At 41.7% G+C, this 15,643-nt stretch overlaps 1 protein-coding gene across 1 annotated transcript in view; it reads left to right on the forward strand.

The window, feature by feature from the left end:
- The window catches only part of LTK (leukocyte receptor tyrosine kinase), a gene marked incomplete at its 5' end in the record, with an annotated part of 91,029 nt that overhangs the window by 44,688 nt on the left and 30,698 nt on the right, over positions 1-15,643 (forward strand). Inside the window, 6 exons of the mRNA XM_082318882.1 lie at positions 1,965-2,120; positions 2,773-2,995; positions 9,026-9,165; positions 11,237-11,374; positions 12,288-12,440; positions 13,914-14,014. Of these exons, the coding sequence (XP_082175008.1) occupies positions 1,965-2,120; positions 2,773-2,995; positions 9,026-9,165; positions 11,237-11,374; positions 12,288-12,440; positions 13,914-14,014 (911 nt within the window). The remainder of the gene's footprint in view (positions 1-1,964; positions 2,121-2,772; positions 2,996-9,025; positions 9,166-11,236; positions 11,375-12,287; positions 12,441-13,913; positions 14,015-15,643) is intronic.

Below are 15,643 nucleotides of genomic sequence, written 5' to 3' on the forward strand. Positions count from 1 at the left end.
CGTTCTAAGGATTAAGTCTGCATTGGTACAGTCCTTGCAACTGCAAGCAGGGGTATTGGTAAGATTTAATGAAATGATTTTGTCATAAATATTAGTTTCAAGTAATCCTCTATTTAAAAAAGAAAAGGAATTTTTCCTTTCCCGAGGTCTCACCTTGCTCTCTTGCACTGTCATGCTGTTGTGAGAGAAATTGTTTTCTGGGTTTTATGATCAACTAGATTTTTACCTGATAAAAATATTACTACTACTGACAATAAGTCTGTGGGTACTGAGTTAACCTGTCAAACTTCAATAAATTTGAAACAGCACAGCAGGCCTGGATCGGGACTCTGCTTTGTCTCACACAGCCATGGAGTTTCTGAGCTATTGAGATCCCTAAAGCTGTTTTACTGGATCGTCAAACCATAGCCTGAAGCTGTGCACAGGCATCTTTCCCTAGATCCAGCAGAGCCAGGAGAGTGGCTGGTGTCCTCCTTCCTGTGCCCTGCTGGAAGGTGGCATTGCATATGCACATGCATAATTTGACAGTTCACCTGCTTGTGGCTTCTGTTTAAAATTTCTGGGCTGAACAGTGCAATAGACCTTTGCTAAACTGTATGGATTTGATGAGGTGGGCTGAGAAGCTCTTCAGGTGGTTGGCCCAGCTGGTAGGTTGAGAGAGGCAGTAACTTCCAGTGGCAAGCAGGCCGGACAGGGCTGGGCAGGATGTGTGTTCAGGTGGGAGTTCGCAGCCTGTTGCAAGTCACAGTGACGTGCAGCTCTGTAACATCTGCGTTTCTCTTACACCTGCACACTGGGTGCTGTTTTATAAAAATGTAGTTACAATTAACTTTAAAAATTAGGAAAACTTGTCTACTTTAGCTGTTGCAGTCAAAAGATGCTTCCATTTCTTCTTTTTCTGAAAGTTTAGTTAAGGTATAGCCAATCTTCTGCAGGTTCTTATGTTTTTATTTCTGCCCCACCTGTGTTGCCTGTGCAACCACCTATCCTTCTTATATCCCTGATCTTAATTCAGTTCTTTATACCTGTCTTTTCTCATCCCCAGAAATAGAGCTACCAAAGGGATATCATTATGTCATCCATGTTTGCAAGGCCTGAATACCCTCTGAACGTCAGGAGCCCAAATACGAATGTTTAGTCTCCTATTATTTCTCATATGGCCTGGGGGTCCTCCAGTTATTACTGTAATATTATTATTACTACTGAAAATAAATATCATGCAAGTTAATATCAGCTTACTGTATCTATTCAGCCCCACTCTGTGTGGGAGAGCTTTGTGCAGCTAACATCTCTTCAGGGAGTTTATATTAGATTGATGAGAGAACAGTGAATTACTTCTTGTCTGGTTTATAATATGCTGATTATGAAAAATTCTGGCCAGGATGATCTAGTGTTCTCAGTGCTGCAAATGGACTCTGGAGTTTGTTAAGAGGGTGTTCTTTTCCATCCTGCTGGAAGAAAACAAAACTGTTTAAAAATAATAATAAAAACTACGTAAAGCTTGCATTGCTCAGTTATTTTGCTTGAGACCCTGTCAAGCTCTTTCTATTGCTGAGAGAAGGTTGACCTTAGAGTTTCATTTGTTCTTCTGTGCCAAAATGCTAAATCTGTACAGTTTCAATATCCTTGCTGCACTAGGTATTATTCTCATTCAGGATTTTATGTACATGTGGCCTAGACCTTCCACTGCTGTAAATTCGCTGTTGATACCAGTGGGAGGATGCTGATTTACACCTGCCAAGAATTTGCAGGGTTGTTTTTCTTTCTAGCATGTTCCTGCGCCCACCCTGGAAGAGACTCTGTTGTTATTGCACAAGACAAACTTTCTTTTTTCCCTTCAACTCTTCTATTTCTTGGGAGAGATAGTCCCCATACACTGTAGATCTGTTCATTCATGTGCCCCCATCACCCCTGCCCCGGGAACTGGGGAAGGCCTCAATGAAACCTTTGGTTTCTCATAACAGAAATCGCTTGTATCATCGGCTCAAGCTGTTCATGGGTGACGTCTACAGACAATTTTGGAAAACCGGACTGGGTGTTATCTTCAGTTGGTGTCCTGGTATCTCAGGAGAGGCAGCAGCTGCTTCTGGAAAACAGTTCCTCCCGTGGAGATGTTGAAGGTAGGCAGAGTTACAGTTCCCCTTGAATGGACATCTGCTTTCTCCCAGCACTGGTAGCAGCTGTGGGTGGCAGCCACAGGAGCCAGCAGGCTGAGGCCTCAGGCACATGTCACTAAAAATACTGGTGTATGCTGGTTCTGATGCACAACTCGCAAGTGCGCTGTCCGTGCCCAAAAGTCACTAAGAACGATATAATGTATGTGTACTGCCTGAGTTGTGTATGTATGTGCCCTGTACACAGCCAGCCCCTTTATATACTCCTTTTGATTTCCTTGTTTTAGGATAAGCTACCTTCGCTTACAGAGACTGGATTTTTCTTAGGAAACTCAATCCTTTACAAGCCAGGGCTGGCTCCACACGTCTGCTGTCTGACTTGCAAAGTCTTTGGCTTTTGTTTTGTTGGACATGTCCTCACTCTGCTGTGTTTGGTTTCTTCTCATTCCTTCTATCACTTCTTTATTTATTTCTCTCATTTTTACTTTATTCTCCTTTCTCTAATTTCTGTTATTTTGGGGGTTTATGCATAGTCCTCTCCTTTTCTTCTCATGGTTCCTTTCTTCAAACTCCTTATCAATTTTCCTCTTATCTCTCTCCCATCCACACTGTGTGTCTCTTCTTTTTTTTTTTTTTTTTTTTTCTTTTTTTCTCACAGGGGACATTTTCCTCCTGAACACCAGTAGGCTCGCAGACAGATGTGAGTTCAGCCTGCATAGCCCCATCCTGCCTGGGAGCTCCGACTCTTGCTTGCTGGAGCTGGCCATATATTCACAGGATGCTGTTCCTCTCCTCCAGAGGTTCACAGTTGAAATCAGATATGTGGAGACGAACAGAAAGATAATAATTTCTCTGAGAGCTGACCATGAGGAGGATGCCGGGTAAGACAATCAACTTGCAGCTGTTTAGACTTTGAATTGCAGGGTAGGGTGGAGTCCCTCCAGGCCACTGTTTATTGGTGTCTTATCCCTTCTTGAGATCATTGCTGCTGTTACAGCAGAAAACGAAGGTAGAATTGTCAGGACTGAAGCGTGCGGCTTCCTGACAGGATGTCTGTAACAGACCCAGGTTTTGTGTGTCCCCTTTGCAAAGAACATGCTTGCTTAGGACTCACTCTTCTTCCCTCACATTTGGAAGGGTCAAGAGTGGTTGACTCACTGATGCTAGGACTACGGCTGTAAAATGCACTCAGTCCAAAGACTGCCTTGGCAACGTGACTGATATCTCTAAGTATTCAAGGGGTCCTATCATTGTTACAATTCTCATTTTGAGGTAGGGTTAACTTTACCTCTTTTGTAATTTCCTCCTTCTGTCTGCTGAGTTCAGGAGCATCTTCTCTTGCTTCATTTGTAGAGTTCAGGGAGGAGAAAAACAGAGGCTAGAGGTGAGAAGAGGTGAAGACAAAAAAAAAAAGTGCAGCAACCCTGGATCTTGTCCTGTATTCTCTCCTCTTTGATCTTCCCATTGTTTTACTTCTTCATTCCTGTGTGTAGCAGAATGCAGTAGGGAGGAGGAATGGGCAAAGGGAATGAATCACAACAGGAAAAGAAGGAGAAAAGTCCACGTGTCATCTGATTTTGCCATTTTCCATGTGCTTGTAAAAACAAGCAAAGGAAAACCTTTGCTGCAATCTGCCTTGTAAGAACCTGGGTCAGACACAAAACAGCTTTTTTATTTCCATTACCTGACTGACTCCCATGGAGAACTTAAGCAATAGATCCTAGTTCTTGTTTTCTTTGAATTCTTTGGCACTCCCCAGGCTGCCATGGAGATCTGTAGCCAAGATTCCTGGTCAGCCAAAGATAGCAGAGTTTGACTTAAAAAAGGTATGAATTTTCTTTCAGATCCCTCTCCCTCTCTCTCTCTCCTGTTTTAGTTATTACTTGCTTCCTTCCTGGCTACTCCTTCCCCTTCTTCTTGCCAATTTCACAAGGAATCTGTTGCATTTTCTGGGATCAGTTTCTAATGCCCTTTTTTTACCTATAACTCTCCTTGATGTTTTGAGTATTTGACAAGCCTCTGCAACTGCAGTCACTGCTCCATTCCTCTATATAAACTCATAAAATACCCTTTTGATATACCTAGCTGGCCAGACCAGGCTTTGATCACAATAACTGCAGCATCTCTGGAATGGGTCATAGATGTTGTTTAACAGCTTATTTGAGCACTGCAGAATAATTCTACATGAAATCAAGATAATAATCTCTCCAAAAGTGATGGCATTTAGATTTATTAGAATGGAGTTAGCTTTACTGGAAATTGGCATAGACACTGGTATTACTTTTTCTTGGTGAGTGAAATGAAGCACTGGTAAGCTCAGAGAGTTTAGTATTAAGTTTTTAAAGATGGAAAGTGACCGAGTCCTGTTTTAAATCAAAAATAGAAAGGAGGGGAAGGAACAGAGACAAAACAGAGTTAGGAACCAGGTCAGGTCAAATACCCTTCCTTTTCCCTCTCTTTACAGGGAAACTCTTTAAAATCTCTGCACAATTCCAGAAAAATCTCAGCGTGCAAGCACGACAAAATTTATTTCTAACACAGTGATCGAGCTGCTTCTTACTAGGCAGGTAGTCTGAAATGAATGTTCACTCCATGATTAAGATTTTAACAACATTGGTTGTTAAGAAGAGAGAGCATCCTGAAGCGTTCCTGCTTTCCAGGGGATTTCCATAGGGGGTGGGAGTTCTACAAGCTTTTGTTTGTTAACCGAACACTGCCACACAATTTAGAGCAGAACAAGGAGGACAATGGGCAAATGACCTTGAGATAGATGGCTATGTGTAGTACATAGTTTAACCATTGACAATTACTACCAAGGGATTGTCTTGAGATCAGAGTAGAAACTTAGATGTAGAAAAAAGGCTACATATCACTTTCTCAGATAATCAGGCACTCCAGAAAATCCTCCTTCAGTCCCTTCTGTCACCCCTCAATTCCAGGATCAAGCTGTACTACATCATGAATTCCAGCTGCACCAGACAACTTCAGTGAACTGTCCTCTTTCTGGACCTAGAAATCTTCTCCTGATGGTGTTTCCTCCTTCAGGATCCATCAGCTACACAGTTCCCAAAAGCGCTAAAATGCCCTGCCAGCTTCTGAGACACTTGTAGAAACTTACCATCTTTGACGCTTCTGTTCTACTTATGTGGTTGTTTTTATCCACAAAAGTTATTTAACTTCTACTATTGTACATGGAAACATTGCCATATAGCTGATCTGAACATCTAGAAACACGTATGGTCATTTGGGTTTCATAAAATTCAACTACATAAGCCTTTGAAAGGGAGTTGTCTGGTAAACGTCCTCAGAAAATGCCTAATATGTACTGACAACAATGAGCACAGCCATTTTGATTAAAAAATGCAGCTAGAAAAGGAGAGGCTGTCCGGCTGTTATATAAGACTATGATTTTTGAACACTAATCTGGGAGATCATGCTTCTGTTGAAATTGCACCCAAAAATACACTGGGTCAAATAAGGACCCTCTAACTGCTTGGTGAAGGCAAGAGGGGTAGGCATGTGTTCTCCTGTCTCCTCTATTTCTTTTCAAGTCCAATGGCTAGAACTGGATGTTTGTGAAGACTTGCAGATAACAGCTTCCTGTATGTAGAAGAGTAATGTAAAGCTGCTCATTTGTGTGTTCACTGATTGAGCCTAGAAGCATTCAGAAAAGGTTTCAGCTTTCCTTTTCAGCTTTATTGAATTTTTCACCCTTAATGAAGAAATTGTTGTCCTTAATATTAAAATAGTCTTTCTTAAAATTAATGGTCAGTTACCTTTGTTGGATACAGAAAGGCATGGCATAGAAGGGATTGGTAAGGAGGGGAAGGAAAACTTTTGCTCAGCAGAGGAGACTGAGAGGCTAATGAAAATGGAAAGTTGAAAATATAAACAGAAAAATTGAAATTACAGGTTTGCAGGCTGAATCTTGAATTCTCTTGCCTTAAGCATCAGATTTTTTGGAACTCCAAACTTTCTATCCATGCAAATTTCTCAAAATTATGTCAGGCTCTGATAGCCCTTCCATACATACAGATTAATTTTAACATCTCTATTTAGAAGAGTAATGTTACCTCATTACTTGAGATCTGGTTTGACATAAAATCAATAGTAAAGGTATTGCCAAGCTTGGCTTATCTGGAAGCCTGCTGCAATGATCCATCTTCTGCTAGATCGACAATGGGCTTCGTTCCTGATTCCATTAAGAAAATTAAATTGGCTCTGACTAGCCCCTGTTTGGATAGCGGGACCAAGCAAAGAAGGTGTAATTATTTACAGCATTAGAAATCTTGATGCAGTTGGATCTTGGGGTGGAGGCTTTCTCTGAAGGGGAATACCCTAACGATGATGAGACTCCGTACACAGAAGTATTCTGGGTTATGCAAAGCTACTTGTTATTTTTGTGGTCTCTGGATGCTTGCCACCTTTTCTTGTGGTGTTATAAATGGAGTCAAATTTCAGTACTAGAAATATTTCAGTGCAGAACTAGAATGTTTCATGGGACTTTAGAGCTCTGGCTCAGAAGAGCTGCCAGTTCACACAAGTAGTGGTTTAAGATAGTGACCTTGCTCTTCTACCAGATGCCACAGTTCTCCTGGCAGAGATGGTAGAACAGACAGTGTGTCTTTCTCAGTTGTGACGTTTCAGAGGTTGGTTTATTGACTCAGATCACCGGTGGTTTTCATTTGTTTCAATATATCAGGCTATAAATGGCAAGTTCCAAAGTGTCTGGCTCATAAACCATGTAGGATTAAGGTGCAGCAGCTGAACTAGTCATCGTTTTTAGCTGTTGGGCAGTAATCTCTTTAGTTGCTACCACTAATGTAACACTGGTTGTGAATCAGAGGCTGTGTGCTACATGTTCCTGCACTCAGGCGTGTGATAACACTGGTGATGCTGTGATGTCTCAGCTGAGAGGTGGGTTGTAACGTGGTGGAGGTATTAGAACTATGTCTCAGTGCTTGGAAAGTCTAGTATGCTTAATAGGTAAATTCAAAAGATTTAAAGACTGTCCTTACCTTCAGTGGCTCATCGAACCAATTTGATTAAGGCCCATTGATTTTTGTGGCCAACAGGATGCAATGGAGTGATGAACAAAGCTGTGTCATGTAGCAGAAGTGATTCAGTTCTGGGTCAGTGCTGAATGCTCTTGGATGTTGTGCCACAGTGTGGCAGGGGGGACATATTTATAAGTGTATTTATAAGATATATTTATAAGTGTTGGACATTCCTGAAGCTGCACTGTAATACAAAACAAAAGCAAAGCAGTCGTTCTCCCTTGTTCGGTAGTAGAGATGGTGGAGTTGTGGTTCAGGGCTGGAGACTTCTGAAGCTGAATTAAATTATATTGAACTATTGTATATGATATGATGGGACAGGAAACGAGAGAAGTAGGGTCATCTTGATAAGAGGAGCTCAACTTCAGATGAGTTTAGGGTATCTGTAGGTATTTATGTGTGTGTATAATGGTGAAAGTGGAAGACAGGGGGGATGCCATAGAAGGGATAGTAAGAAACTCTCACCAAAAAAAGGTATGCAGCTGGTTTGTGGAGGAAAGAATGCTTGTTACTGATTAGTTACCTAACTCAAAAGTGGAGAGGGTGATAAACAATTAAAGTTGCTTTGGGTTTTTTGTAAGTTGCAAATTAGGTGGTCTGTGATTTTCACATTGTGTCCAGTAGAGATGTGTTTGTTGTCCAGGAGTTGCCTTCTAATGTGTTTCCAGTGCAAGACAAGGGCTAGATGATCACTTCATGGCAGCTGAAGGCATTTCCCAAATGAAAAAGTAATACTAGGAGCAGAGCCTGAGCAACACATCTTGACACTGGCCTGGCCTCCTTATCATCCCACTGGCACTGACTTAGAGTCACTTGTCCAGCAACATCAGCAGCAAGTAGGGTATGGGTAAATTTATCTCCGTCTGGTGTTCTTTTCAGAAAAGAGCTTAGGGCAAGGATTCCTTTGTCACTATCCTTGCTACAACCCCTTTACAAAATAATAACATATAGTTTTAACTGTATTTTTTGTCTTGTTAACGTGAGGTAGAAGGACAGTTTTTAACAATAAAAATAAAAAGATTTTTAAGAATCCTGCTGGATTTTTTTAATGACACCTGGATACCCTGACTTCCATCAGACTGATGTGAGTGAGGTACTTTGAAAGTTCCCATTTGGTATCTCTCTCTCTAGCTTTTGATGCCTAATAACCATCTTTAAACTTAGAGTTCATGGATCATCTGTCTTTCTCTGAACTGCCACAAGTGCTGCACAGTTGAGAAACCTTTGCTGTCTAGGGGCTATGGCTGTGGTGAAATGTAAATTGCCAGAGCAATCTGCATTTTCTGGAACACCACTTCTCTTCTTCCCCTTGCTTTGTGGATGCACTCTAGCTTCTTAAGCTGGGAGATTAGATAGAGAACGCACAGAAAAAGGTTCTCACACTTGACACAACCAAGAAGCATTCAGGGCCAGACATTTACTTCCAGAATATACAATGTCAGTGTTAGCTTGAGGAAATCCAGAGACTTGTGCAGCTGCATCGTTGATCTGTAATTGCAAGAGCAAACAGAACACAGCAATATATGTGGAAGGCACGTGGGGAGGGGGGGAGAGGTGTGTCCAAAATTAGTGATGATTTAAGCCCTATTTTAACTGAAGAATCATTGGGAGTGGTTGGATCTTTCCATCATTAGCAATAGGATCTGCAGCAAAGATAACTGAATATGAGCTGGGTAGGCTGAACACTTGTTTTATATTAACACCTGTTTGTTATGTTGGAGTTTACATTCATCGATCTATTCCCCATGTGAATACTATTACTTCTGTTTGGTACAGTGCAGAATCTTTATGCTAGAAACTCCATGGATTCCAGTGTGCTGTGTGTATGTCTTATAGCTCTTTGTTATCTTCCAGGATGAAATGGAAATACCTGATGGCCCAGATTGGCCGAATAGAAAGACCTTTTAAAATCACCTTGCTGTATTCAAACTGTGGAGCACAAGAGGTTGGAGTACTGGCAGTGGGCTCCTTGCAACTCAGGAACTGCTTTCATGGTATGTTGCATTACAGTCAGGTTTGGAATAACCAAATGCAGTCAGAAAACAGAGTAGCATCTTCACCAAAATTGATGAGTGTGATCAGGGTGTCGGTCAGATGGGAGATAAACGAAAGCTGAGTCTCCTCTGGGGTTTCTGGCAGTGCTTACCTGTCAAGGGTCACATTTGCGCATGTTCTATGGGTGTGCACACATGCTGACATGCTCTGAAGGCAGGGTTGAAGCTCAGAATTACAGAACTGGTTTAAGTGATCCTCTCTACTTTTCTGATTTGCTTTGCTTGATCTTTCTATGAGAAAACAACAGGGCTTATGCTGCATCCAGCAACAGGGATGGAAAAAAGTCTTTGCCTAGATTATTTTAGCATTTAATATTTTTCTTTCTTAAATAATCAAGAACAAAAGACCACCCTGGGTCACCAAAGCCTTTTCCATACTGGGGCTCTATCTTCCAAATCTATAAAGAAAAGAAACGTTGAACTGCACTCCATGGGGTCTGTTTGCTACTGCCAGGCTGAGAACTTCTGTCTAAAATGAAAATAATTGGAATGTAATTATTTTCTCCAAAGTACTGAGTGCCCAGCTCAGAAATCCTCAATTTTACCTGGCACTTACTGTCCTGTTGTGAATGTCATGCAAATGATCCTCAGTAGCTGTGCAGAACCTTGCTAATATAATTTAGGCTTCTTGGAAGTACAAGATTGCATTGGCACAGGCAGCCTGCAGGTTGGAGACATAATCATCTTCACTTCCTGGTTTTCATGCATTAATATAATATTTATATAACAATAATATATATAATAATATATTTATATAATAATAATTATTATTATATATTGCCTCCATTTTGCAGACATTGTAGCGATAGCTTGGAATGTAATGTAAAAAGCTTCAAATGTAAAAAGAGAATACTGGTTTCACAGAGCTGTTTCACAATATATCATGAGACGGGTTTTGATCATATTAGAGATTTGATTTTATTGCAGTTATTAATCTTTTAATGTAACAAACGTTATATTTTTAATGCAATGGTTTTTTTGACAGTCATGAACTTTTGAGGGGATGCATACAGCCTGAAGCAATATGCTAAACACCCCCAAACAGTCCCTAAATAAGCTGATGCATGTACCCAGCACAACACAGTGCCATGAAGAAATACTATTTCAGATTGTGTATCTGGATTGCTGCAGAGGTGTCCTTTTCTCTTGCTTCTGGAATTGGTTCCCTAATGTTTGCATTTTTTCCAGAGCTGTAACAATCCCAGTGGAACTTCTGTGCAGAGCTCTACTAAAGGGGAGCAGGCCCAGAAGAGACTTACACAAACCTGCAGGTCCATAACAGACCCGTGCGCACATACATCCACAGGACAGGCTGGGTCCATTAGGAGTCAAGCTTTTGGGAAATATCAGACTTAAAAATTGCATTCAGCCTGGTTGCTGGGTACCTGTACAGTCAGTCGAATGCTCCCGGAGTAGAGCTGACTAGACTAGCTAGGATGCATGAGTAAAGTTCCTGCACAGTGAGCCAACTTGCTGGGGAAGCAGCTCTCTTCACGGGCTGGATGCCACAGAACTGGCACAGAAATGTGTCAGCAGCACAAGTGTTAGTTAAGCCTCAACAGGGCATATCAGTGTGTCTGTCAGGACCGGAGCTAAGTGGGTATTTCTGCCTCCAGCAGCAGAGTGTCATGCAGCATGCCACAGCTGCCTAGCAGGTGCACAGTCACGTGTGCAGGACGGAGGAGCACACCACGGTAGGAAATTACAAGGTCTTTTGTTTAAATTAAGAAAAAAAAAAAAAAAAAAAAGTTATTATCTAAAGATAACACAACCACAGCAGAAGACAGTGCATGAGAGAGAAAGACGCAATAAATTTGGTCTCCATGAGAGCTGAGGGGATCTGCAGGAAACTCATGCTGGATAGAAACCTACATGGTAAAAAGCAGAGGTGAGTATCGTTTATCACCCAAGGGACGCTTTTTGAGGTCCTACACGTGAAGGCTGATACATGTGAAGGGTCATACACATTCTGCCAACTCATCTCTGGGCTTCTTTCTCTTTTTTCATTTAGATAAAGAAAATCAAGATCTTTCTATATATGACAAAGGCTCCACCTTCCCCTGCCTTCATGGAGGCTGTGTCAGCCACCTACAAATCTGTGAATTCATCAGTGATTGCCCTGCCAAAGAACAGGAAGGAGTGAGGTGTGGTGAGTATGTGGCATGGCACTATGTGGGAACCTTCATCCCATTAGAAGAAATAATTTAGAATGAAAAATAAGTTAAATTGATTCCATCTCTAGATTAATTCAGTATTTTGTCTCCTGAATTAATTTAGCCTGTTTACATTGATTGGATACCAAGGTTCTCTTTGAAAATTCACCCTATATAGGATAAAATGGATTGGTTTGGTTTGGTTTGGTTTTTTAAATATTGCAGTAAGGAGCTCAATGACCTGCCTTTCATAGTTGCTGCTACTTCACAGAAAGGCAAAACCTTATTTACATGTCTACAGCTGGGTGAGAAATTCCTTCTGGACCTAAGGTCTGAACCTCCCTTCATTGGACGGTGCTGATCATCTTTCTAGTGCCAGCCACCAACACGGTCATAAATCTGTCCCTCCAAGATCCCAGTTCAGAGCTCATCTTGCACATCATGACAGAGAAATCCCCTGACTCAGGAGTCATGTGGTGCTAAGAAGCATCATTTAGCTTTGTTGCAAGTACAGTTGCAGAGACCTAAAAGAATCTGTTGATTGGCCTTCCTTTAAGTGGACACAGAAAACTTTGTGATGCCTGCAATTTTATATACAGCAAGGCCTTTACAAACATATGGCAGTAATTTACCATTCTTTAGATTGTGGGAGCTGCAGTTTTGCACAGTATCTAGAGCAGGACAGAACCACAGAGTCTTAAATATCTCCAGAAGCAAACTGTTGGCTTTGTGATGGTGACTCTGGAAATAAACAAATGAGACCTATTAATATTTTGACATTGAAAAACTGTGTAGCATAAGTTTGGGTAGCTGAGACAACCACAGTGAGTTTTGACTTTTGCTGCTGTTTGTGTTCTTCCAGAATCAAGTTTCTCTTATTTTCCTGCTTTTTCTTCTTCTCCATTGTAGACAGTCTCCCAGAGGGCTCACATTGCTCTTTTGAAGAGGGTCCATGTGGCTGGACACTGAATGAAACTGCAGCATCCCCTTGGTCTATTCGGGGCTTTACTGAAATGATTCAAGATGACTCATTTGTAGGGTCTACCTTGCAAGCCACTGGTGGTAGGTTCCTCATAGTTCTCTCTAACTCTGTGTGTGTGTGTGTGTGTGTGTGTGTATGTATATACACGATAGCCTTGGACTTAGTTTTTTTAAATTAGTTTCAAATTTTTGGTATCATTGCCCAATCAACTTTAGCATCAATATTATCTGTAACAACTTTAAATGTAGTTAAAATTAACTTTTGAACATGATTTGAAACTTTATATGAAACAAGTTCTGCAACAAAGTTAACATGAAACTATCAGAGACTAGGATTCTCCTTCACCTTAAAAAAATTATATAATGAATTCTCTTTTCTCTCTCTATACTTCTTCCCTCCTTCTACATCTTATGAGCTATGCATTTGCAGAGTAGTTCAGCAGCAACATGATAGCTGCTGCATCACAAAGTAAAAATTGCCCAACAGAACTAGGCAGCTTGTAGAAACAAATCTTTTGGAGACCCTTGCTAGACTCTGCTAGTGGGTTAGGAAGAGCATCACATGTAAGCATATTCCAAGACCAAGTGATCATACACATTCTGTGCCATAGAATACCACAATAAAAAAAGAGTCAAATAATTTCCAGAACTGTCAGCTTGGTAAATAAGAAGGAGGGAGGTCAGACCCTCACGTGTTCAGGTGGAAAGTCAGAAGTGTTAGAACAGATAAGTCTCGCCTCACAGTTTATTTTGGAGAAGAGGAGGCTGAGGGGAGACCTTATTGCTCTCTACAACTACCTGAAAGGAGGTTGTAGAGAGGTGAGGGTCAGTCTCTTTTCCCTAGTAACAAGCGATAGGACGAGAGGAAATGGCCTCAAGCTGCGCCAGGGGAGGTTTAGGTTGGACATTAGGAAAAACTTCTTCACTGAAAGGGTAGTGAGGCATTGGAACAGGCTGCCCAGGGAAGTGGTTGAGTCCCCATCCCTGGAGGTATTTAAAAGATGGGTAGACGTGGTGCTTAGGGACAGGGTTTAGTGGTGGCCTTGGCAGTGCTAGGTTAATGGTTGGACTCGATGATCTTAAGGGTCTTTTCCAACCTTAACGATTCTATGATTCCCTGTCAAAAAGAAGAGTGTCCACATGAGTGTCCTGATTGTCTCCTGTGAGCTTGTATATACTGTCCCTGGGAACAAAGACTGCAAAGAAGGTCTTCCAGCCCAGTGTTTGTCTCAGCAAGAGTCATTGATGGTGTAAGAATTAGGGCTGATTAGGAGCTCACTGTATATTGGTGTGAGCCCCTGTATGGGAAGATGCTTGAGTGGTGTCTGAGATGTATGCACTCATGTTCCACGAAAGGGTTTGGGATGTTGACTTTTGTGCTGCTGAAATCTACCAGAGTGCTTATTACATTCTCACTAATAGAATTGCTCTCAAGCCATGCTTGTCATCTTACTTACACTGTGCTTCAGCACAATGATGTTAAATTATTTCAAGAGAGTATAAAAAAAAGCAAAACATAATCTTGTCTTTTCTGATTCACGTCTCTGTTCACAGGACACTTCCTCTACCTGCGAGCAGACAGCAATCAGACGAGCAGTATGGCCAAGGCTTACAGTACCAGCTTGCCAGCCAGGATTGCCACTGAAGACTACCAGGTATATATCACCTTTGTGGAGTTAATCATCAGGCTGTAGGTACTGTTTGAACAATTAGCCCGTTCTCCTGTGCCTCTGCACATTCTACAAAACACTGGAAAGCAGAAGAGTTGGCTATGCCGCCTAGCTAGCTACTTGTTGAAAGCTCAAAAGGAGACATGAGGTGCACCCCCAGTAAGTGAAAGCAGGAATCCCAAATCAACTCCTCAATATGGAAAACGCCCCAGCCTAACTGTACCGACTATTCCTCTGAAGGGTACCCAGCACCTGAATTTTACGGGGTGGCCTTGGTTTGCAGGAAAGGCTGTCTGGGCTGTTGAGCCATTCAGTATACCTGCTGCTGAGACTTCTCTTCATAAATTCTGCAATAGTTTTGTAGGAGTTAACAACTTGACAGTTTCACTGAGAACAGGAGTGTGAAGTTAACAGGCATTAGATTTTCCAGGAATAGATGAAGATAATAAACTTCTTTTCACATTCTTCAGGAGTTTCAAAAGGTGAGGGCAACCTGGCACGGACAAAATCACATAACTTGCCTTCAGCCCAAATCTCTACAAAGAATAAGGGGAACTCTGAGATGCTGGAATTAAAAATACTAAATAATATTGTACTCATAACACTTAGGAAAATTAAGCTGTAAGTTTAAGCTGGAGTCCAGCCCTGCTAGGGGAAAACAGAAAGGTTTGATGCCTCCTAATTAGAGCTGGCAAAAGAAATATAGTGCACGTGCCAAAAATGTAACTTCAGCGTTTATATTTATTTATAAATCCAGGTCAAGTTTGTTGGGTAGTTCCAACAAAATAAAATGTACTTGGAGCTAGGTTCACAAAACCAGGAGGAGGAGAAGCAGTAACAGTTATGGTGTACAGGTCACAGGAGACCTGGACCCATTCTCTCCTCCACTGGCAAGGATTTGAACCCACGTTTCAGGAGCAAGGAACTTCCTATGGTTGTTCTTTGCAGCGCATGTGTGTGTGCGTGCTCTTTTTCCTGCTGGTGCTCTCTAATATGAAGAGCAGCTGAGTGCTCAAAGCAGTGGTGGAAATAGCAGTTGTCTCTTGCTCTGCGGAAAAGTGAAAGTAGTTGCCTGAAAGAAAGAGGAAAGAGTCCTGCTTCAAAATATTCTTTGGCTTGGTGATCAGGTTGCTGACCTGTCATATGGGTGCTACGGTCCTGATGGTGCCTATGACTTGGAGCAAGTATACGGATTGAGGTTTCCTGCCTCTAGAGGCAGCCTAATTCCTCATTTCAAGAGCATTTGGGGCAGGGCAGCTGTCCCCTCAGAGTGCTTTTGTGCCCTGTGTAGTGCCTGGGTATAGATTGAGCCATATCAGTGCAACACATTAACGTGGGTGGTTACAATGGGAATGCTTAAAAGATTTAAACTGTGGTTCAAACCCTTTCACAGGAATCTTTAAGCTGGTGAGAACACTGAAGAGGAATGTGGTTAGGATTGTTTTTCTGCAATAACCTAATTCTAATGGAAGCATTTAATGATAAAGCATTTCTCGAGTTTAAGCCTGTGTTCCTCTGCTTTACTACTTTTTGATCCTGAAGGAGATAACAAGGAAACCAGTGCTCTCTCATGCAGTTGGTGTCTGAGGCCATGGATATTGTCATTAGTGGTTG

This window comes from Platalea leucorodia, assembly GCF_965183815.1.
Source record: "Platalea leucorodia genome assembly, chromosome: 7".
NCBI classification, from domain to species: domain Eukaryota; kingdom Metazoa; phylum Chordata; class Aves; order Pelecaniformes; family Threskiornithidae; genus Platalea; species Platalea leucorodia.